At 42.0% G+C, this 21161-nt stretch overlaps 2 protein-coding genes across 2 annotated transcripts in view; both read left to right on the plus strand.

The window, feature by feature from the left end:
* The first annotated feature begins 555 nt into the window (after positions 1 to 555).
* Positions 556 to 19898, plus strand: LOC145401616 (RRP12-like protein). Its single transcript, XM_080273809.1, has 18 exons — positions 556 to 627; positions 2470 to 2607; positions 3265 to 3532; positions 3791 to 3917; positions 4709 to 4894; positions 5094 to 5210; positions 5943 to 6254; positions 6889 to 7154; positions 7659 to 7752; positions 10107 to 11546; positions 11773 to 11893; positions 12994 to 13260; positions 13723 to 13873; positions 15553 to 15718; positions 16140 to 16332; positions 16804 to 16931; positions 17684 to 17874; positions 18460 to 19898. Exons 2-18 carry the CDS (start codon positions 2484 to 2486, stop codon positions 18581 to 18583), a joined length of 4275 nt encoding a protein of 1424 aa, XP_080129935.1. The 5' UTR covers positions 556 to 627; positions 2470 to 2483; the 3' UTR covers positions 18584 to 19898.
* A 940-nt stretch (positions 19899 to 20838) lies between these two features.
* Positions 20839 to 21161, plus strand: part of nvy (CBFA2/RUNX1 partner transcriptional co-repressor nervy) — a 72133-nt gene continuing 71810 nt past the window's right edge. The window contains exon 1 of the mRNA XM_080273906.1: positions 20839 to 20924. Within this exon, the coding sequence (XP_080130032.1) occupies positions 20839 to 20924 (86 nt within the window). The remainder of the gene's footprint in view (positions 20925 to 21161) is intronic.

The following is a 21161-nucleotide window of genomic DNA, read 5'->3' on the forward strand; positions in this document are numbered from 1 at the left end:
CCTATGCCAATAGTTATATTTTACAGAATAGTTATCTGCGCTGTGTAACTTAAAAATAACTCAAATATTACCAGGTATTCAGATTGCATATAATGTTGGACTAACATAATCACCATTGCACTAAATAAAAATAAGCTGAAAAGCTATACATGAGCTGGAATTAATATATGTGTAATCGCAAGAATTCCAACAAATGCACGGTACTGTATCACTGTATAAAAAGATTTAGCAGCCAAATTCAACGATGATAAACGAAACACAATTAGAATTTTCAACCATTAAGTCGGATATCTCGTGAATTGACATCTTTTATTGTTTAAAGAATACGAAACGACCGTCCTAAAATGTTTTATATATCAGTGTTACCAATTGCGATTAAATTTTATGTAGCTATAAGTTGAGTAGATAATCAATGTAGGAAGTTATAGTATCTCTGTGGGAGATTATTTTATGTCTCTGCTATACAGTTATGACAGACTACTTTGAATGATGTGGATTTTAAGAGATACTTTAAAGGTTGTAGTATATTTTGGGCTTGGCACACTGCGTCAGTCTACACGTGTGTTTGTTGTGGGGTGTTGTGTGGCTGTATTTGAAGGGATTTTTATCGTTATCTAGCTGGTAGATGTGAGTATTGAAGTACTTTTAGTATTTAAAAAGCATTTAAGAGTAGCGTTGCATGCCGTCTTTAGTGAATTTTAGCACATAACCCAGAGAAGGCGAAATGTAGTCGGCAAGTTAATAGAAAGTTGGATTTCTAAGCAATACGTCAGGCTGCACGACGATGTATGAGTGAAATTATATAGGTAGCAGGTATGGCTATTTTATGCTTATGCAGTACAGGAAAATATTACTGTATGAGAAGTATAGACGTCATACGGCTGACAGTTCTTGTTTATGAGCCTCGTCCGGTGAGATATCTTGGGTATAGTTAATGCTTATGAAATACCTTTTATATGTCGTCTCAGTTTTGGTCTTATATTCCATAACATTCTTCATTCACCACAATTATGATATCTTTGGTGTAGGTAATAGAAGTTATTCGGTAACCCTTAAGGAGACACGACTGCCATATTTCTGCTGTTTTCTTACTGTATTACCGGGTTTTGTAGTTATGGACAGTCACACCCATCACTTAGGCTAGTTAGCATAGGTGTTTAGTTTGGTTATCTGTTAAGGTAGTTAGGTTTGATCATGTAGGTTAGTTTAATTAGGTTAATTTTGTTGGTTAAGGTTAGATTAGGTTAGAAATAAATTCAGAGTAGCCTTGACTGTCAAAAAATGCAAATTTACCTCCTTTTTTTTTTTCTTTCTTTTTTTTCTTTTTTTAGCTCTTCATGGGATTTTTTCAATACTGGTATTTTCTAATTGCATTTTCGTTTAGATTTTTTAAAAGCAGTGTTTTAAAAGTGGTGGTTGCTAATAATCCTTATTGGCGCAGAAATCAATTGGATGCCATCTTATGGCGTGTGAAGACAGATACCATCTTAGAACCTCATTTTTTAAACAAAATTACCTTTATCGGTACTTGTTTATCAAAACCTAAATTTTCATAACTTACCGGTATCTTTATTTATTTTAACCTAACCTAATGTATATTATGCTAACCCAACCAAACTAAACCTGTCCCATATGTAATCATATTTTCCTTGGTCATTGATGGATCCTTCTCATAGTCAAAAATGCACTTCTGTACACCTTTGTAAATTTTTCAATGGTGGTCATATGTCTCCCTAAGGATTACCGTTAGTGTGTTTTTGAGTTCACTTGATTTTCATACTAGTAGCCTACTTCTTAACAAAATACTGTATATGATATAGCCTTACAGAATTGTGAACTGTTGGCTCTGTAATGAATTTAATATTTTAAAAGAGTGAAGAGGTTAGTAAAATACGAGAAAACTGCATAGTATTGTATATATCAAAATAAAAGTTGCAGCAGCTGTTGTGATGATTATTAGCTATATTGCAGGGTATTACTGTCTGTCTAATTTCTGTACCCAGTGGTAATGATGGTAATGGCAGGTACAGGCTGCCACTATACTCTTGACTTAGTTTTTTAGAAATTGCAACCAGAACCATCGCAATGAAACTAAAGAAGATGAATGGGAAAGAACGATATAAAGTCAGGATGATCATGTTACAGTATATACTATTACTGAACCCCATGGTGTGGGAATGGGGCACCATGACGAGGTGACATGCAAAGTTGCAAACATCACTCGAGTTGCTCTGCCCTCTGAAAGGAGGATGTTGGACTGCAGGAGAGGGGCAACTTCAGCCTGTTGTCCATTGGGTTCTCATTGAAATGGACCTAGGATAACAATAACTATATAACTACTACTACTACTACATCTACAACAGCTACTACTACTACTACTACTACTACTACCACCACCACCACTGGCACACTACTACTACTGCTATTGAACCTCTCACTTCTCTAATGTAACTTAATATCCAATTTCAGTTCCACTACTCACAATGCGACTAAAGAAGCTGAAGGGCAAGGGACACAAGTGGAAGAAGGGCCAGAGCTGCGTGTCCAACCCACAGAACACCCGCTTCAGGGACGTTGCTCGTGGATCCTTCTTCCAAAAACTCGATGGTAAATTGGAACCACGTACTTGTGGGTCTTGGAAGCTCCTTAACACATCTTCTGTGGTGATCTATCATCTGTATTAGGATAAACTCACCCTTTTCAACAAAGCCACTCCAATGTGCAAGTATTCAGAAACAGTCTTCTTTTCATTATGTTGATATAATTAGCTGTGTTACTTACAGGTACCCGGTATTTGTTCCATTTTTGTGGGAATATGTGGTACAGTAAGTGGATGAAAACCGATCATTTTGACACCAGGTTTACTGTTATAAGTTTATTAGTTTGAGGGGGAAGCTTTTTATTTATTTTTTATTCAGTTATTTTGTAAAGATAGTGTCCAAATGCATCCATATTGGAGCAGCGGCATCTGAAACAGGAAGGTTACCTTACATCTTAATATTCTGTGTACCATAGGTTAGTTATATACTGTTGTGTATTCTTGTGGACTTTAGAAGCTCCCTAACACCTCTTACCTACCAGCACACAGCACAGTTATATATTCATTTTAATGTTTAAGAAAACTTTTGATAACTATTACCAGTACATTATGTACGCACAGTAGGCTATATCTCTTCTTACGTATCTGCCTATGTACCTGCCAACCTGTCTACCTACCACCTTACATATTTACGTACAGTAAGTACCTGCCTTACTTCCCCACAGGCAACAGTGGACTGACCCAGGAGGCAGTGGCACAGCATGAAGCAGCATACAGATCCCAGGCCGGCAGTGGCGTCAGAAGTGTCAAGAGTGTTGCAGGGAGCAGTGTGGCAGCGCTGGGAGGGACGGAGGGACCAGCGGAGGTAACGGAGGAACTGCAGAGACAGATGGAGGAGCTGAGTGTGGACGAGGATGATCTAAAGAGTGCCGGAAAGTCGTTTAACACCTTCGCTACAAATATTACCACCTGCACCATCCCAGCCTTTGAAAAGTAAGCTGATGTCAGCTTTTTATTGATATAACATTGCGAATTTTCACCTTTTTTTTTTTTTTTTTTTTTTTTTTTTTAATGTTGCAAGAGCATGTAAATTTTTTTTTTTTCTTCTTTTTTCCCCTTCATTGACAGCATTGTAATGTGTACACATTTTTCCACTCCCCTTGCCGTAGGTTTGTGTAATTCCAGCAGAGTCCAAGCTTTGCTGTCCTATTTCTGTCCACTAAATTGTTACCACTTTCTTCTTGTCATCAGGTTCTTCCGCAACTTCAGCCCGAACTCTGAGCTTCACACACGCATGTTGGCCATCCACGCTGCCACCCAGGAGTACCTCAAAGAGTCCAACACACCAGAGACATCCACCTCATACTTCTGTGGTCTGGTGAGGCTCTATGTTTTGTTTTTTATGTGTTTGCATACTGAGTGAGTTACGTGGAGAGAATCAACGCAATTAGGGTTTTCTGTGTTGTAACCTGAGGCTCATTTAGATGTGAACCTGCTGGACAGCAGACAGAAGTTGCTCTTAAGCAATCCATCATCCCCCTTCTGGGAGGAAGGGAGGGAGTTGAGGTATATTTTAATAACCAGGCAGTAGAGCAGCCTGGCTATATTGGTGCCACTACTTGAAGGCATCCCTCCCCAGCACTAGAGAGTGTGATGAAATTGGAATAATGAGCTTAATGGTGGGAAGAGATGTGGTAAGCTAAGAAAAAGATGAATGGTTCAGATAAATGAGTATACAAGCTGTGTGAGAAAATAAGATATGGAGTTGATGAGGCTAAGGGTTTGACGGGGTTCAAGTTGGCTGAGTGAACGGAGGAAATCATCAGAAATGAAGTAAAGAGATTGATGCTGTGTAGTTTTTAACCTTAACATAGCCCAGATTTTCATCCTTTTGTAGTTTCACATAGTTCACGGGCAGAAAAGGAAAATGCTGCCTGTTCATCGCACTACATTGTCACTAACATCATATTCTAGTGTAAATCTCATATTACATATGTTTCAAGATAGAGAGATGGCATTCTTAGGTCAGTTTAAAGTGAAAGAGCAATACTGGTTTGTTAATAATTTGAGACCCTACCTAACCCCATCCTTAGGTGGAAAGAGAGGTCAGGATGATGATAATGATGATGATGGTTGAGGCTTACAAATAATCCTTCATTCTACCGTCAGCTTGTGAGTCTGGAGGGTGTAGGTGACAGTGAGGCTGATGTGGCAGCGACTCTGGCCCTGATGGCACGTGTGATGCGGCGCGTGACTCCTAGTGTGCTCAGGGCCAGGTTTGGGGTGGTGGCTGCTAAGCTGGATGATGCATTGACACGGTACCAGGACTCTGAAAATATGACCCTTATTACTAATGTAAGTAATACGACAACTGAAAACATGTACCTACACACATTTTGATGAGATATAGTATTTCTTGTTTGCATGGATCGCCTTTGTTCACCTGATTTCCCCCAGTTACCTGTCACGTTGTCACATTCCCTAACTGTTTGGTCCCTTCTAAGAATGTCATATAATTTTTCTTGGTTTGCTAACAGAAGTTCTGCCCCTTCAGGCAATGGGGTCACTCTCAGTTGTGTTGAGGGCACAGGAGCGATCTCAGTGGACATACCCCTCCACCCTGAACCTGCTGGACAAGATTCTGGCATTCACTATACATCCAAAGCCAAAGGTAAGGTGGGGGAAGGGGGACTGAAGCTGTACAGAGGAAAAAAGAAATGATACGGTACTATACAAGTTAAAATGGTGAGAGATAGTCATGCACAATAGGTGATTGTTACAAACTGACTTTTTAATGTTTTTTGCTATTGAGTACTGTACAGTAAGCCCACATACTTTGCATAGGATAATTGCATGAACACCCGTGAGAAAAATGCCCTTGAAATAATGAGACATTAAAAAGGATTCCCACAGCCATAATTCAACTATGTAATGGCCAAATAAGCTCTATGTACTGTAGTACTCTAAAGCACCACGTAATATTAGAAAATGTATACCAGTTTAAAGTGTATTTTTAGATGATTTAACATTAACTAAAAAAAAAAATGATCCTAAATTACACCCTGCAAAAAAATGGAGATGATAGAGTTTAGTACAGTGCAGTTTAGATTACAGAAAATATACCTATTAGTGTTTCATTGCCACCTATAAAGCTGTTTTGCAGTTTACAGAAGGCTTTGACTATCTTTGTATGGAAAAATTATTGAGGTTTTGGAACACATCCCTGACTTTTCGTGAGAACTGCCTTTATTATCCCAGATGATGAGTATTTAGAGAAAAAGTATATATTGTTTTGATGTTGATGATGACAACTTTACCCACACCACAGGTCAGGAAAATAGCCCAGAGTCAAGGGTAAAATATAGCTTGGTTGTGATGATGATTACTTTTTCCCCCAACACAGATCAGGAAGGCTGCCCAGTACAATGTAAGTGCCATCCTCAAGGGCTCATGCTTCATACTTGAGGAGCAGCAGGACCAAGAGGACAAACAAGAAGAAGAAAAGAATCAAGAGGGTGGCGATGATAAGCAAGGAGTGAGTCGAGAGAAAACGGGAAGACAAGCGGCCATCGTCCATCCTGCCGCTGGTCACGTGGCGGACTACTGTCTGGCCCAGATTCGTGGCGCCAGTGAGACAGATAATAAAAAGACCAGACTCCACCTCCTTGTGTTGTTGCGGCAGGTCATTGCGTCATTTCCCAGGAAGAAGGTTAAAGTGAGTTCAGAATTTATACATATATTATCTTTCTCCCTGTCTTTCTGTCTGTATGTCTACTCGTTTATTTAGATTTTCTGTAAATACAGTGTGTTTATTTGTTTATGTTTTTCTGCCTGTATATTTATTTGTATGTGTGCATATCTTTCTCTGTCTATCTATGTATGTTTGTCTGTCTGAACCCACATGCCATGATTCTGGAGGGGATGGTCGTGAATAAATCATCTACATATTTCCCGGTATAAAAATGGCTTAGTCCTGTCTTGGCATTAACTTGTGGGATTGAGCTTTTATCTGTTTTATTTATATTGTATTGAAATTTCTCAAACTATTAGTCAGATAGGTATAAGCATTAGCCATGTACCATGTATGTAGCACATATTCTTGAAGATTCAGGAAGCTCCCTAACTCATCTTCCATATCAATTTATTTTTAGATACGACTGTGCTTTTTACCTGTGTACACCAATGATTTATACATAGTTTGGCCTTGGGTACTAGTGAATCCTGATGCATGAAATGTTTGAGTTTTGAACCAGCCCTCAGAACCAAGTAAGTACTGTACATCACTAGGAGAGCAGCTTTACATAAATTCATACATACTACACATGATGATATCCTTGTCTTGCCCACAGAGTGCATGTGAGCTGATGTTATCGCTGCTACAGTTAGGCGGGTCCCTAACCAATACGTGTGCCCTACAAGCCCTCTACAGCCTCCTTGTGTCTCACCCGCCCCCCAGCATCCTGCCCCTCGACACCAACGCTGCTCTCCTGGCCGCACTGATGGGTCGAGGTGGGACAGGGCGTGGGGGAGTGGGAGTCGTGCCGGGGAAGAATGACCCACAGCCGGCCAGTGCGTGGATCACTGTTGTCACTGTAGCTATTATTAACTTGTGCAAGTGAGTCATTAAACTTCTATTAATTGTTCATTTTCTGTAAATTAGTTACTCAGTCCATACAATGGAGTTTTCATTTAACTGTCTCATGATTGTTCGGTTTCTATAAGTGTGTCAGAGCGTGTAAGTGATTTTATCAAGCTTTGTAAGTTTGTGGTTCATGTTTTGTGAGTGAGTTTTTGTGTTGTTCATGTTTTGTGAGTGAGTTTTTGTGTTGTTCATGTTTTGTGAGTGAGTTTTTCAGTCTACAGTATAAGTTAGTCATTCAAGCTTTGTAAGTAAACATTTAATCAGGCATGACCATCACCTGTTGAGGGTTTTCAAAGAGGGAGAAAAGCCTCACACATGATAATGATGATGATAGTGATGATTGGAAATAGTGTTTTCTTTGTCAAGCATGTCATTTCTCTTCAAGGAAAGAAATCTACCTAATTGTGGATTATGCACTATGGCTGAATGGGTTAAATAGAAGTGCCTGATTAATGGGGAGTGTTGTGTGTGTTTCAGACTGAGCCATGAAGAGGGTCTGCAGGCAGTGGCAGTGTGGATACAGCAGCTGGTTCCATACTGGCAGAGTGACCATCATGATGTCCATGTTAAGGTAGTGGAAGTGCTACCATAATCCGTCCATCTTGATTTGCCTGTAACTTTCATTTTGCAGTTTATTTCATGCAGCTCAGTGGTAGTAAAACACTGCTATGACTCCTGACCTTCAAAAGATTGTGTTGTTGCTCCTTACTCTCTCGCTTTCCTATATATATATATAATCCTTTTCATAAGCTTTTACATCCATATTTAATCTGTCTAGTTTATTCTCATGTAGTTATGTTGATGGTGGAGATTGGAATCTGAAGCAGCTGCTGTTTGCAGATGATACTGCACTGGTGACTGATTCAGAGGAGAGATTGAGACAGTTGGTAGAGGAGTTTGGAAGGGTGTGTGAAAGGAGGAATTTGAAAGTAAATGAGAATAAGAGTAAAGTGATGAAGTGTACGAGGTTGATAGATGGTAGGGGGATGAATATAGTTTTGAATGACGAGTTGCTTGAGGAGGTAGATTGTTTTAACCCGTCACGTCCCGAGGTTTTCCGCACCTCCGACATCCCCCAGTCCCGAGGTATTTTCGATTTTTTTTTTTTTGGCTAAAACCTTCGCTTTTGGTGAAAAACATCGAAAATTCATAGAGAAATCGCTCACCTGAGGTTTAAAGTGCCCAATCCAGGTAGGAGTTCCTCCTTACCTGAGTGGGTTTTCTAACATGCTGGCACCAAAGAAAACGAGTTCTATGGGAGGGTAACTATTTCATCCACTCATAAACGGTATTTATTTATTTACTTGGTACGAATGTATATGTAGTATGACAGTATATTGGTTTTCAAGCAGTAATAAGGGCATTATAAGCATTGTTTCACTCACTAACTAATCACCATACCTGACCTATTTTTGCCACACTACCTGATCATTATTTCTGGCTGTTTCTTCTTCTAATCCTATGTAAACATTGTCCTCCACATTGTCATCGATTGGGGAATCACTCTGGCCCTGAATAACTTTACTAGCCAGGTCACTGGTAACAGGTCCTTTGCCAAGACAATGGCGTGAGGGGGGGAGGGGGGAGGTTATGCAGTGTAAGGCATTGTCCCTGCTTGGTATCTTGTACAGGAATAGAGGAAGGTGTCCGGTGTATACATACGAAAAATCACGTGCGAAAATTGAAAATTGTGCAAATTAGGTACATTGCAATTGCACGACGTACTGGTACGTCGCCGGGACTGGCAAATGCAAATCGTGGTGACGTACCCATACGTCGTCGGGACGGGGCGGGTTAAATATCTAGGGTCACATGTTGCTGTGGATGGAAGAATAGATGCAGAAGTGAAGTTTAGAATAAATGAAGTAGGAAAGGTGCTGGGAGGAATGAAAAAAGTGTTTAAATGTCGTTCGCTTAGAATGGATGTAAAGAGAAGGCTGTATGAGGGTGTTGTGGTACCGACTGCATTATATGGGGCTGAAACATGGAATATGGGTGTAGCAGAGAGGAAAAGTTTGAATGTAATGGAGATGAGGTGTCTGAGGAGTATGTGTGGAGTGACGCGTATGGATCGGGTGCGAAATGATGAAGTGCGAAGGAGAACTGGAGTTGTTCAGGAGATGGCTGGTAGAGTTGAGCAGAGGGTGTTGCGATGGTTTGGGCATATGGAGAGAATGGATAATGAGCGATTGGTGAAAAAGATAACTAGATCTGATGTGAGAGGTGTAAGGCTGAGAGGAAGACCACGAATAGGATGGATGGATAGTGTGAAGAGAGCGCTGGATGCGAGAGGGATGTCTGTCGAGCAAGGAAGAGTGGCTGTGCGTGACAGAAATAAATGGAGAGAAATTGTGAATAAATAAGTGATGACGCAGCCCTGAGGGGATATTCTCCCGCATTTGGTCTGATCAGCTAGTCAGGTCAGGTGCGGGTAAGGGGATGGGTATGTTATGATGTGGCAGGGGTAAACCAGCTCTGCTGTCGGGCCCTGCTGCGGATGTCACTGATTGCATTGCGCAGTTGACCCTTGTGCGGTGTGGTGCGGTGAGGATCTGTCCGTTCTCCCCTTTGGGGCTAAGATGTGAATGAATGTGTTTAAATGGATGAGTAAATGGAGAGTGTGTCGTCCTGTCTCGGCTACCTCCCTTTCCTTGGGGGAAGCAGCCTAGGTATATAGATAGATAGTTATGAAAGTAACTCATTTTTATTTTTATTAATCCATTCTCTTGCACGTTATGTGTAGGCTATTCTTTTGACATCTGAAGTTACCATCTATAGCATACAAGAAGCTGTTGAGGTGCAGTGTGTAGAATACATCATTGTGGAAGATGTGTTGAAAATTCTCCAAAGCCTCTTACATTATGCCATTAATATGTTCTTGCTGCTGTACCAGCAAGTGATGAAGTAATGGTGCCTTGTCCACAGGTGTATGAGTCAGTGGAGGCGGTGTTGAGGGAGTGCAGTGAGGAGTGTGGTGCGGCATACCTAAGTGGTGCTGGCGAGGCTCAGGTGGGTGTTGTGTTTAGCTCCCTGACTGACGCACTGAGCTTCCAGTACCAGCCAGCGTGGGGACAGGTGTTCCAGGCACTGGGTGTGGCCCTTGAGGTGCTGGGGCCACTCTGTCCCACCCTGGCCAAACCTGTCATGGCCTCCCTTTGCCAGCTAATGGCCAACAACGACCTGCCTCACCGCCGGCCATTGGAGAAGGCAGTGGGTGCTGGGGTGGCTGCACTAGGACCTCAGGTTCTCATGGAACTGGTGCCTTTCAGCATAACAGGAGATATTAGTGTGGATGAACCAACACTGTGGACGCTGCCTCTTATAACCCGATATATTGGCACTGGTGGGATGAAGCCGTCGCTCTGCTACTTTGTGGATTATTTTGTTCCAAGGGCAGCAAAGTGTCACCAGCTAGCAGCCGAACTAGCTAACAAACCCTCGCCTGGCCCCCTGCTGAGCCGCACATACAAACAACTTGAGGTTCAGGTATGGACAGGGTTGCCTGGGTGGTGTAAGATTGCTGAAGACATTGACGCAGCGCTGACCCACGAATCCTTCGCGCGGCTCCTGTGTGAACATGTGCGCTCCCGCCGTGACACCCGATTGCCTGTCATGGAGTCCCTCAGGATGATGCTGGGCCGCCCAGACCCCCCTTCCATGCTGACAACCTATGCTAAGAACTACCTCCCTGCTCTCTTCAATGTGTATCTTGGTGGTGGTGGTGGTGGTGGTGGTGAGGCCAATAAAGAGGACCTGCCCAGTGTGGGTCAGCGACAGGCAGCCCTGCTGACAGTGAAGATGTACCTGAATGTGTTGCAGGAGGCCATGGTGGGTCAGCTGCTGGGCCAGATTATGACCCGGTACCAGGACCCATCTGCTGACCTGGCCCGCCGTCAAGCTCTTCTTAACCTGGTGCGCACATTCCTGCCGCGCCTCACACAGGACCAGCTGTCTCAGGTGTACGAGGTTGCTGTTGCGGTGGTGAGTCGAGTGGAGGGCAAGGTGAAGGGTGGGGGTGGACACAAGGAGCAGAAGGCCGCGTATCGCCTGGTGGAAGGTCTGCTGGCGACGGACACCCCGGCTGCACGTAGCCTGGTGGCGGCCCGGCTAGAGGACCTGACCACGACCCTAGCAGGGGGCCTGGCCACGGCAGCACCCCCATGTCGGGCACCTCGCCTGCGCTGCCTCACACACATGCTGAAGCAGTTACCATGTGACCTGGACGCTGAGCAGCGATTAGCAATACTGACGCAGGTTGTGGGTGAGAGTGTGATGTGCTGCGCCCCGTCATCATCACGAGCAGCGCGCACTGCGGCATTCACACTCCTTGCTACTGTGGGTGCAACCATACAGCGCCTTGACCAGGCAAGTCTTTCTGTGAATGCGGTAAGTTTTGCTGATTGTCAGCCTAGAGTTTTTTCTTTTTGGATAAGAAGAACAATGATTTGGTAATTATATGGTGGATAATTCTGATTTTTATTTTTGCATATGAAGCAGTGATGTGGTAGATACTGTAATTATGTGGGTAATGGTAATGCCTTTTTTAAATGGTGATGGTAAGTTGATTTTTTTCTTATATTTGTGTTGGCAGTGCTCACCTGAGGACACGGTGCGGGCAGGACTGAAGTATTTGCTGGCGGGTCTTGTGGGATCGCCCTCACTCGCGTCAAATTCACTCCTGGCCATAACTGCTCTTACCTTCCAATACAAAGGTTTGTTTTAGATGGTATTAATTTGGGGAATTGTAGGTTTGTGTGTCTCCTATCTCTCTGTCTTTTCTTCCTCCTTCTTTCCTCCCTCCCATTTCATATGGTGTTGCCTTGGGGAGTTGTAGATTTTTGTGTTTCTTTTCCCTCACTCTGTCTTTCTTCCTCCTTCCTCTTCCTCCCCTTCTGTCACCTGGCAGTTCAGAGCTGTGTGTGTGTGTTTTTTTTAAGCATAGTTTTGTGTGTCTTTTGCCTCTATGCCTTCTGTTCTTCTCCCTTCCATCTCCATAGTTTACATCTTTTTCCCCTCCTTCCTTCCTTTTTTCCATCTTTCCTTCCTTCCTTCCTTCTTAAAATAATCTGTGACAGATTATATGGGGTTGCCCACTTTTTTCTCACTTTTATCTCATCCTCCATGCAGTTTAGCTTTGGAAAGACCTGTTAGGTTGATGCCAGTAGGATTACAAGCAAACTACGTTAATCCTTTCAGTACTACAAAGCCGTATCTGATTTTTGTTGCCTCATTTATTGCAAGGAATAATGACTGTACAAACAAATGTGTTCTAAAATATCTCAACATTTTCCAATTAATTAGTACTATAAACTGAGGGACTGTGACATCAGTATTATATATAGCAATAGAACCTTAATATGCAAATTTTGACATTTCCTGTGGACTTAATTGCAAAATGTAATGTAAAAAAATGACTCCCAGTGAAAAAAGTGGAGAGGACTGTTGCCAGATTGTTTTCACCTGATGGAACTTGGCCACTCTTAGAACATGAATACCATATCGTGGTTGAATGAAATTTGATGAATCTTAATTAGTCAAATCACCCCTCAGCCCTGACCACACCTGGCCATCAACTGAGCTGGATTGGGCTGGGATCCGTGTTAGCCTAGGATAGAACAAATTTACTGTAGCAATAGAGCTTGAACAGGCAAAAGGTCTTTAACAAGGAACTTTCTGTCATTGCCTGGAGACTTAATAACAAAAAAAATAAATAAATGAATAAAAAATAAAATTAGATTATAAAGGGTTACCTGCTAAAAGGACTTTGAATAACCTAACCTAACCTAACATGATAACTGTCTCTCCTCCACAGATGTAATGCCACAGGATGTACTCGACAAACTTATGAGCAAAGTGTGCGAGCTGCTTAAGTGTCCGTCCCGTGAGATTGCTGGGTCCTGCCTCTCCTTCATCAAGTCCTGCCTGGTGATATTCCCGCCCCAGGTCATGTCCGTCCACGTAGAAGCCATAATCCGGGCCATCTGCAACATGAAGGACGACTGCCAGAGGAAGTTTAGGCTCAAGACCAGGGATATTTTCGATAGGATGATGAGGAAGTTTGGAGCGGATTATATTACAGGTGAGATAGATAAGTAGATACTGAGAGAGAGAATTGTCATAGTTAGTTACTTAATTAGTTAGCCATGCCTGGTGATATTCTAATTGTAGGTCATGTAAGTCCACATAGACCATAACTGAGGCCATCTGTGACAGGCGAGAGGGGGAGAAAGAAAGATGGATAGATATTGAGAGAGAGAGAAGGGGGGATGTTTGAACCCAGTTAGTGGCATTTTTCTAGCTGATTGCTTCAGTTGGCATGTTTTGATTGATATAAAAATTCTTATCTCACCACAAATCTTTAGATGGGCATGAGGGGTGGTATGATGATGATGATGAGGAGGAGGAGGAGGAAGAAGAAGAAGAGGAGGAGGAGAAGAGGAAGACTGGGAGGGAGAGGAGCGAGGTGATGATGAAGAGAGAATGGAGAGATGATGATAATGATTATTATGATTATAAATAAAATAAAACTCTCTCTCCCCAGCTCTAGTTCCAAAGGATGGGGTGATATTCAAGCGTCTGAGAAACCTCCGGAAAGCAACGGCTCGGAAGCAGCGAGCCAGGGAGGCCCAGCGGGAGGCACAGGATTCCGAAGATGACGATGATGCATTTACTTCTCGTGCCCTCCCAGCCAGGTATGATGATGAGGGTTTAAGGGATAGATACATAGATAGATAGATACTGTAAATGGGTAGATACCCGGTACTGTAAGTCTGAGAGTTGTATTCAAAGTTGGTCATTGTAACATGGATTCATTGGGGATATGCTTTTGGCCAGTGATCATCCACCAAATATAAGTCTAAAGATAAGTTTCTGACTCACCTAAACTGGTATATAGTTATTTTCACTGCGCTTGTTGTTTGAACTCCAGCACCACACTATTGTTCCATTACTGACCCTGACACACTTGATAAATGGCCATCTTGGAACAAACAAATGATTATAGGTTTGTTTGTTGATCATGGAGGCAAAAATGACGATTATTTATGGACCATTAGGGCTGCATATGGGGTGAGAGTGATTGTACAAGCAAAAATAATTATTAATATTACCCATTTTATTTCCTATGCTCCTCATTGGGCAACATGGGATTGGATGATGGATGGGTGAACTCTTTTTTATTTATTAATCATCATCTGGACCTCCTTTCCCACCCTAGAGCAGGGTGAGGAGTAGCAGTGTCCAGACAGCCCAAGTTTGCCCAGTCCAATGGGCCACGCTTCCATTCACTCATCGTTCAATCCCTCGGAATTCTGGCTCTATCTGACCTGCCTAAAAACTTTCACCACATTTTGTAGTGTCACATAAACATATTATTATTACTATTGATATTATTATTTTTTTTATTATAATTATTATTATTACGTGTCAAGTGGGTTGGTGGAGGGTTAGTGCCCCTCTCTGTAAAACAAATAACTCTGAGTCAAATGGCCACCCCGTACGGGATTATGGCGTCTGGCAATAGATAGATTATTATTACTGTATTATTATTGACTATCGGATACGTTTATGTGAAGCTACAGAACATGGTGAATGTTTTTGGCGTATCTGATAGAGCCAGCATTCCGGGAGCTTGAATGATGAGTGAATGGAAGCATGGTCCATTGGATTGGGCAAATTTAGGTGTCTGGACATTGTTACTCCTCACCCTGCCCTAGGGTGGGAAAGGAGGTCTGGTTGATGATGATGATGATGATTATTATTATAATTATTATTATTATTAATTATTATTATTGTTGTTGTTGTTGTTGTTAGTCCCCTACTGGTCAAACCGGTCGGGGACTGTAGGTTTGTGCAGTTCCATCAGTACCTCAATACGTCCATCAGTCCGTCCGTAATTTCGTATTCGCTCTAACTTCCACATGCATGGATAGATTGTGATATAACTTCATTCAGTTGTTCACTATACCATGATGGTGTGTTGCACGCAGCAACAAGCCATCTACTCCCAAAGTCAAGGTTGCACATGGGGCACAGCCAAGGTCGGGTGCTGTCATACTTAACAGCCATACTGTACCTATATTCGTGTCCGCTCTGTAACTTCCGCATGCATGGACAGATTTTGACATAACATCATACAATTGTTCCCTATACCATGACAGAGTGTTACGCACAACAACCAGCCATCTACTCCCAAGGTCGAGGTCTTTATATACCCATGTTGTGTATACAGTACATGCATATTGCTATCATATCTTAATTCTATACACAGTACATAGTTATGGTTATCATCCAGTAGGTGAATTTGTATTGCATGGTAATACTTCATTCACTTATTATTATTACTTTTTTTTTTTTTACCTTCCTATATCAGTCTGGATGAGATTCTGGCAGAAATAGACACAGATGACGACGAAGATGATGATGGTGATGGAGAGAAAAGAGGGAAGAAGGGAGGAAGGAAGGAGAGGGGAGGGAAGAAGGAGGCAAAGGGAATGAAAAAGAAGACCAAGAATGCAACCTGGATAAAGGAAGGTGATGTAAGTAATCTTCATCATCTTCATCATTATCACTCATATTGTCATCATCATTATCCTATCACAGTCCTAACTGCGCCTCACAGGCATGACTGTTCACATATACCAGATACAGTATATTATATTTTTTGTGCATTTTTCAGTCTAGCTGATAGGTAATATGAAGTGTATGAATGTAGATATTTATGCATGTGACTTAGAGTTAGGATTCCAGGGACTTCATTGGTGAGTGAATAAGAGTGTGGTCCATTTATTTTGGCAGAAATGTGTTAGTTTTCTTGTCATTTTTTCTTTTTCTTTTTTACTGGTCTATATCTCACCCCATTCTTTGTAGGAAGAGAGGTCAGGTATATGATATGATAATGACATTATAATTTTCTTTGTAGTACTTTACTCTGGTCATGCTTTCGTATATTATCTGCAGGAAGAAATTGTAGATCTATTGGATGCGTCAGCCGGCCAAGCCATTGTTTCTGGTGGGTCAAAGAAGGTGCGGGGTGAGGTGAAGCAGAGAGTAGACACCGGGGGCTTTAAGGTTGACAAAGACACCGGCAAACTGATCATCACGGACAAGAAGCAGAGAGGAGGAGGAGGAGGAGGAGGTGATGATGATAAAGGTGAGGTACAGTGGGTGGTGATGGTGGTTTGATTTTATTTTTTATCGCTTGTTTTTCTTTCCTGTTTTTTTGTCCTGAGCACCTCATATTTAACAGTGGGAGTGTGATGATGATGATGAGGTGATGATAAAGGTGAGAGACAGTAGGTTGGTGATGGTAGTTTGATTTTATTTTTGATCTCTTTCTGTTTTTCTTACCTTTTATTTATTTATTTATTTTTTTAAATATCCTGAGCACCTCATATTTAATAGTGGGAATGCAGTGATGATGATGGTGATGGTGATATACAGCAGGTCACTGATGGTAGTTCGATTTTACTCATTAACTTCCTTGCCATGTCTCATTCCAGTTTCTGAAGTGTATGGTATGTGACTCACTTATAATTGCAAGAATATGATAATACTGATGATGATATTGATGAAGATGATGATGATGATAATGATGATGATGATGATGATATTTCCTTAACAGATATGGATTTTTCTGAGGACCTGGGCGAGTTCCTGGGACTAAGGGCTGGTGCAGCGGGTGGTAAGATGAGTCAGGGTGGCGTGAAGAGGCAGCGCACCATCAGCGAAGGGTCAGCGGAGGTCATGCAGGTCAGTCTCAGGGCAGGGTTGTTGCTGAAGTCAGAGAAGACTGAGAGTTATAATTTCCTCAGCATAGGAGGTAGTAGCAAGCGGTTAGTCATGCTGCCTACAGAGCTGTTGTCCTATTAGCACCAGTAATCAAATCCTGGTGCAAATAGCTAGTGGCACTGGACTCAAGTGTTGTCTGTCTGTTGCAGGTTGGTAAGTTAAATAAGTACCTGTAGTAACTGTAGTACCTGTAAGTTAATTATCTGTAGTAACACTTAGGCGATGTAACCCAGATATATAGTGATTAATCCACCACAGGTTGAAAGGAAGCTATAGAGATGAGCACCACAGCAAAGGTTTCACGTTGCAGCTCAGCATTCACGATAGAGATGTGGTACCTTAATTTTAGGCCAAGTTATGGTGGAATCAATATAGCATCCTCGCCTTATTAGTTTATTGCTGCATATATTACTTCAGTATTCTCTCTTACTGTATATTTTTCCTCCAATATGCATTGATATCTAGTAGTAGTGATAGTTGCAACCCCAGGCTCATTTGAACACAAACCCTGTGAACTTAAGGCCAGACTACCCTTCTTCTGCAGTCCACCCTCCTCCTGTTGGTGATGCAGAGGGGATTGAAGGATGTTTTGATAACTGGGCACTTCCACTGCCTGGTCATATTCGTGTCTCCATTTGAAGGCATACCTCTCCAGCACCTGTTGATAAAGAAGCCCAGTTATATATGATCAATTATCATTCTTACCCAAACAGGAACTCTCGATACCATCAAGTAGCAAAGGGGCAGGACGAAGCACAGACAAGCAGCCACCAAAGAAGAAGAAGAAGCAGTTTGACTACGGTTCAGAGTTCCGGTCAAAGCGTGCTGGTGGGGACATGACTGGCAAGGCACAGGTGGCTCCATATGCATACGTCCAGTTCTCTAAGGAACGGCTAAATAAGAGGTCAGTTGTGGGGTGCTGTCTGTCTCTCTGCCGTTCTTTCATTTGGCCTGTCTGTCGCTGTACCTGTCTGTATATCTATATCTGTCTGACTGAATTGGTATGTTTGTGTCTATGTTTTCTTTAATTTTTCCTTGTCTTTATCAGTATGTCTTTTGTCTGTGTCTGTCTGTCTCTCTGCTTATCTTTTACTGCTCCATTGGGAGTGTAGGGGCCTTGGGCTAGTCTGCACAGTCGAGGCACCAAAAGAGAGAGTGACACCAGTAAATGGTAGCCTGATTCAAATGAAAAAGATATTATTATTGTAAAGTTATGTTATCATAATGAGATACCTTATGATCTGGTGGTGTGAGTTGCTAGATAGGGTGAAGAGCAGGAGTTGTGTACAATGGTTTGAATCTATAATAAGTGGCTGGAGGCTTATCAGTCATATAATACATGTAATACCATCATGAGAGTAGGTCAGTCTTAAATAATATCAGCTGTATGTGCATAGCCTCCCAGAATCTGATGATAAAAATTGAATTAAAAAAAAAAGACATCATTTCTTCCTGACAGAAATAATCATCTTTTCTTCTTGTGTTACAGGAAAAAAGCGAAGTACGATGGTCAGTTCACCAGTCTGGTCCGTGGGGCCCGACGAGGTGTGGCGGCTGGGACAAAGCGTGGCAAATTGGGGAAGAAGATGGGAAAAACTGGCAAGAAAAAGTAAGAAAAATTGAGAAATTGGAGAAACAGAGAAGGAAGAGGCAGAAGAGAAGAGAGAAGAAAGAAAAAGGACTGGAGGAAGCAATATCTTTGTGTGTTTTGTGTTTACTGTATAAAATTCCTGGTGGTCTAGTGGGTCAGGGTGCCTGCTGGGGGTAATAGTCATGTGGTGTGGGCAGGTGTGATTCCCCAAGAAGTGGCTGTAGATTTTTCAGTTGTTTATGATTAGATAGGTGTGTAGTGCTTCTTTGAATATGAGGCCTGTGGGGACTAGGACAGCAAAGAGCAGAGAAGAAGGATTGAAAGGATGGATCTTAAATGTATTGGTCTTGTGATGAGAAAGGGTAAATTGAATTGATTTGGCCATATTGAGAGGATGAAGGATGACAGTTGGGTGTGGAGGTGAGAAGTGTGAACATCGGGTGTAGGGTTGTGTTGTGGGAGATACCAAAACTGATGTGGGACAAGGTCGTAGAGTGTGACCTCTGGGATAAGGGAGTGAATAGAGAGGCTGCCAGGGATCAAGCAGTGTGGAGAGCTGCCATTAGGTGACCAAAACTGACACATGTAAGCATATTGGAGCCTTTATAAACGATACAATACGGTACAGTTATTGTCACCAGGGAAGTAGAGTTGTATTCTTGCGAGGATAGGAGATTTACAAGGACGTCTTCCTGAATGATGTGTATATTTATAGCATATTATTGTCTTCATCCTTCATGGTCAACATTATCTAGGCCTCTTTTCCGCCTAAGAATGAGGTGGGATTGAAAGAGCTAGAAAGAAACCTGCCTTATTACTATTCTCTTTGTTATTTATATCATTGTTATATTGCAGTAGATTGTATAAATAATGTACAAGAATATACTCACCAGATACAGAAATACACAGGTAAGGACAAGATGGTATGGAGTCCCCTTAATCAGCAAGAATACAGGCTCTTGAGTGGTCACCTAATGTTTAGTGTTCTGGGATATAATATTCTACTGTAGCTTCAGCCTCTTATACTGTACAGCACTTCACAAAGAGTAATGTGGGACAGGCCTTTGTGTGTGTGTGTGTGTGTGTGTGTGTGTGTGAGTACTTTTGTATTTGTACAGTAACGGTTCACTGCACAGGGCAGCCCAGTAAGGGTAGTTGATTGCCTGTGGTTGATGGGTCTGCTCGGCCAGACAAACCAAGGTTGCTCAACAACAGCAATAGCAGCTTTAGTTATTTATTGTTCATAGTATTACTGGCTTTCTGAATGCTGATGTGAATCACTAATGAACATAAAAGTGCATTGTATATAGTATGTTAGCAGTGTATGTAACTCAATTTGTTCATCATATGTTATTTCACTTGTTCATATATGGCTTTGCCAATAATTTATATAAAATAAAAAAAATACATGTTTTGTTAATGTTGGTTCATTTTCCCGTGCGGTAAAATGTTAGTGTGACTGTGAAAGAATTATTGTTAAAAAAAATGTTTGTTTTAACAGACCAAGAATAATGGTAATGGAGAAAGAAAGAGAGAGAGAGAGAGGAAGGGGGGCAAAGAGAAGAGGTTGGGAGAAAGGAAAATAGAAGATGAGAAACAAGATTTGGTGGGAGAGAGAAGGTTGGAAGAAGAGTTAAAGAAAAGAGGGTTGGGTAGAAATGGAGGAAAAGGAAAAGGAGAAAGGGGGGGGGGGACCTTATCGGAGTGGAAAAGGGGCGACGTGAGAAGAGCAAAAAGTGGGAAACATTGGATGTATTAAGTTAACGGGAAGCCCTTTTAATTAACCTCCTCTCAAAAGTGCAAGTTTTTATAACAAGGGAAAAAATTATGTAGCAAACATTCACTCTACTGATCAAGGGATTTTAAAGTAGATCGAATGTTGCTGGAAGGACGAACAGCTATCTAGCCTACCCATCTTTGTAGCCACTCATCTACATTTATCACTCAATTTTCCAATGTACCCAATCTTCCACCCTTCAAAACTGAAATAAAAGTACGGTAATAATAATAATTAATTACACTCGAACGCAATGCAAGCCCGTCACTCAAGATGGCGTCACGCTGCATGTTTTTGAATATTGCAGCCCCTTTCCGCCTCCTGTTTCCCAGTAAACTGTTGCCGTGGTGAAATATCAGTGAAGCTAGTGGTGTGTTCTTAATTTTATGACGTTTAGTGGGGCAAAGGTGTTCAGACGAGGAGAAAATCGAGAAAGGAAAGCGCCTACGTGGTCAAGGTAAGCTGTATGTGTGTTTGCTGTTTTCTTATTACACCATAGAATGCCCCAGTCAGTGACAGTCTTGCAGATCCCCAAGAGTGACAGGTTTTTCGATTATGTACTCGTAATCCCGCCAAGAGCAGTGAGGTAAGGCCATTGTTATTTTAAGGACAGTCTCCCGATGTGAATGAAAAATAACAGAGAGCCACATGGCCCACATATGTCTCGCGCGCAGGACACATGCGGGACAGAAAAAGGAACCCGCATATGGAAGGTTGTTAGGTGGATGGAGGGATAGACGGTTGGGTGGATGCGCGGTTGGATGAATAGCTATACGGAGGGATGACTGGGTGGTTAGGTGGATGGATGGATGGTTAGGTGGAT

The sequence above is a fragment of the Coenobita brevimanus genome, chromosome 56 (genome assembly GCF_032717465.1).
Source record: "Coenobita brevimanus isolate Jiangsu-jjx chromosome 56, ASM3271746v2, whole genome shotgun sequence".
Taxonomy (NCBI): Eukaryota; Metazoa; Arthropoda; class Malacostraca; order Decapoda; family Coenobitidae; genus Coenobita; species Coenobita brevimanus.

Excerpts from the sequence above, each read along its gene's own strand:
- LOC145401616 (XM_080273809.1), top strand. The coding sequence starts at position 2,484 with ATGCGACTAAAGAAGCTGAAGGGCAAGGGACACAAGTGGAAGAAGGGC. Across the intron at positions 11,894-12,993 it reads TCTTACCTTCCAATACAAAG|ATGTAATGCCACAGGATGTA; the intron begins GTTTGTTTTAGA and ends TCTCCTCCACAG. Across the intron at positions 16,333-16,803 it reads AGGAGGTGATGATGATAAAG|ATATGGATTTTTCTGAGGAC; the intron begins GTGAGGTACAGT and ends TTTCCTTAACAG.